The 3,288-nt window shown below is 25.2% G+C and overlaps 1 protein-coding gene across 1 annotated transcript; it reads right to left on the bottom strand.

Moving 5' to 3' along the window:
- Positions 1–216: 216 nt before the first annotated feature.
- On the bottom strand, positions 217–3,288 carry PGSY75_0001100 (serine repeat antigen 5; the record flags this gene model as incomplete). Its single annotated transcript, XM_018783137.1, has 3 exons — positions 217–2,339; positions 2,457–2,597; positions 2,794–3,288. Coding segments are annotated over 3 exons (2,759 nt in total), but the record flags the coding sequence as incomplete, so codon positions are not given.

Genomic DNA, 3,288 nt, shown 5'->3' with positions numbered 1-3,288 from the left:
AAAAAAAAAATTATATTTAAATAAAAAAAAAAAATTCTTAAAAAAAAAATAATATTAATAATAATAAAATAATTTTATATATATTTATAGAGTTACATGATAAATTAAAGAAATTATACAACTTTAATAAAATGAATAATCGAGACTTATGACCTTTTTAAAAATTAAAGGATTCATTAAAAAATATATATATATAATTTTTTTTTATATATAATTTTATACATAACAGAAATAACATTCTTTGTTTGTTTCCAATTTGGATAAACAATGTCCTGGTGAAGCTTTGTTTTCGCATGTTTTCCAGTTGTCATTACAGAATTGAACACACTTTTCATAATTATCTTGATCAAATGCATAGGCTCTTGTACAAGAGTGTCTCTTACCTACTTCTAGTGTATCCATATATTTACGTAGAGCCATTCTTATTTTGCTATCCTTTATATGTTTTAATACGTGATAAACATGAACACGTTCTGAGGCTGGATTTGAACCTTCTTGTTCAGATACTGATGGAAGACTACTTCCTTGTTCACTTTCTACTGAGGCTTTACTTGAACCACTTTGTTCAGATCCTGATGAAACACTGTTTGCTTGTCCACTTTCTCCTGAGGCTTGACTTGAAACATTTTGTGCAGATCCTGATGGATCACTCTTTCCATCTGAAGTTTCTTCCGATCTTTCCGTGTCTTGTCCAAAAATAATATAGTTGTTACTTAATTTTTTGTTGTTTTCATTATCTTCCTTTTCAGAGAATAATTTTTTATTATCAACATTAAAATTTTTAAAGTAAAGATTATGATAAAAATCTGGAGAAGCCTTTAAATAATAATCATATATTTTTGATTCTTTTTTAGTTGTTTTATTATTCATAGGTAAATCAAGATTGAATATAACAACACTGTGAATAAAGTTAAAATGGCAATGAGTTGGTCCATGCATATCTACTTTAAAATAACCTTCATCTCCCCAATATGGACCCCAACTGTTTCTTACAATCCAATAAGATTTTTTTTCTCCTTCATTATTCATATAATTACCATAACCAACAATATTAACTGCATGATCAGCTGTATCATCACCACATAAGTTTTGTACTTTCTTTCCACTGAATTCATATCCCATAACATTTTCAGCTTTTATATATGCAATAACTGAACCTTTATTCATTACTTCAGTTTTTATAATATTAATAAATGCCTCCATATTATCTTGAAACTTTTCACTTTCATATGCAGTATATCCCTTACCATCTAAACTATTAGGTTCATTTTTGCTAGTTAATACTTTTGTATTATCCCATAAATTCACCCAATAATCTTGTACATTTGGACATTGTTCTCCAACTTTGACGTAATTATATGGATAATTTGATTCTTTTGGTAAGAATCCATAATCTTCAATAATTTGTAAGAATTCAATTGGACTAGAACCTTCATCACATCTATCTTTATGTTCACCTTTATAACAATTAGCTACATATAAAGCAGAAATTTTGGTAGGTTCATATCCTTTCATACATCTAATAGTTTCTAAATGATATTTTGAAGCAAAAATCCATGAAGTATCACAATTACCTTGATCTTCAACTTCAAGTTTAGATATACAATTATTTTCATCTTTTAATCTATTACAATATTCTTTATTACAAAACATATTGTTGGTATTATCATATGATAAAGAATTTTCTTTTTCTACATTTTTATTAACATTTATAACACCCTTTTCTTTATTATTGTTATCTTCTTCAGAATTTTTATCATTATATAAATCTTCATTAAAATATTCTAAATCATAATTGAATTCAGGTAATACTAAACCTCTCTTATTAACAATCCAATCATCAACATTTTTTAAACATACAGCTGCATTACGGAATTTATTTTTTAAAGTATTAATATTTTCTTCTGAATGATAAATTAATAATCTCTTTAAGTTATTAAATATATCCATTTCATTACCCATTTCATAATTATCTAAAGTACCACTTGTATCTACATCTTTAAGTAAACTACAATAATTCATTAATTCTAATTTTAAACTATCATCTACTTCTTCTAATTTTATCAATTCGGATTTCTCATTCTTTTCATTTGTTTTAAACATTTTTATTAATATATTATCAATAGATTCGGTTAATTTATATTCAGTATAATCATCTTCATCATCATCTTCTGTCTCAGCTTTTATTTCGGTGAATTTATTTCTAATATCTTCAGATAAGTATTTGAAACATTCATCTTTATTTTTTTCGGGTTCTACTAAAAGGGCGCATTGAAAACATTTTTCAATGTTAAAATTACCACTTAAAAAGCAGTTAGAAGCTAAAGCATCACATTTTTCTAAAAAAAAAAAATATAAAATATATATAATATGTATATATTTATATATATTAGAATTTCATTATGTATATATATTTATACATTTGTATATTCCTCATTTTCCTTATTCTTATTTACCTGGAACGTCTGATCTTAACACATAGTTTTTACTTTCTATTAAGTTTGTCTCATTATGTTCTTTGTATGCATGTATTAGTATACTAGTAATTGGGCTTTCTTTTTCATTTATCATATACTTTCTTACATCAACTTGGTTATCTAAAAAAAAAAAAAAAAATAATAAAATAATAACAATATAAATAATATAAATAATAATAAAATATATATAATTAGTAGTACTTGTATGTACAATGATATTTTCTTATAAAAATATATAAATAATCAACCAGAAAAAGAAAATATTATAATTATTATTATTGTTTTATTCAGTTCGTTTTTATATTTCCATTACTACCTTTTGGTTCTCCATATACTTTCCATTTAAGTATTAATGTATTCTCTTTAATATATACTACAAATTTGAACGTCTTTCCTTTTTCACATATATTATGTAAATTTCTGCTTTTTTTGGTAGAATCGCTATTTGATGAAACTTGACTATTGTTGGCATTTCCTGAACTAGAACTTCCACCTGAGACAGTTCCTTGACTCGAATTTCTACTTTGGACTGTTCCTGAACTGGAACTTCCACTTGATTCTGAAGCTGTTACTTCTGTGGGTTCATCTTGGGCTTGAACGGTTTTTTCACTAGTTGTATCTTTTGATTCTTCTTTTACATATTTTTCTTTTTCTAATGAACCACTGTTTGATTCAAATAATAAGAAATTATCTGTTTCTCTCAATGATGTTCTTAATTCGATATAAGTATCTTCTGTATCAACTTCAATATATATATGAGGAACTAAGAACATAACAAAATTTTCGTTACATGGACCAGTAACTTTTACAC

Source organism: Plasmodium gaboni (genome assembly GCF_001602025.1).
Source record: "Plasmodium gaboni strain SY75 chromosome Unknown, whole genome shotgun sequence".
Classification (NCBI taxonomy): Eukaryota; Apicomplexa; class Aconoidasida; order Haemosporida; family Plasmodiidae; genus Plasmodium; species Plasmodium gaboni.
Note: the sequence above shows the minus strand (reverse complement) of the source record. Positions and strands in the feature narration are given on the sequence as shown.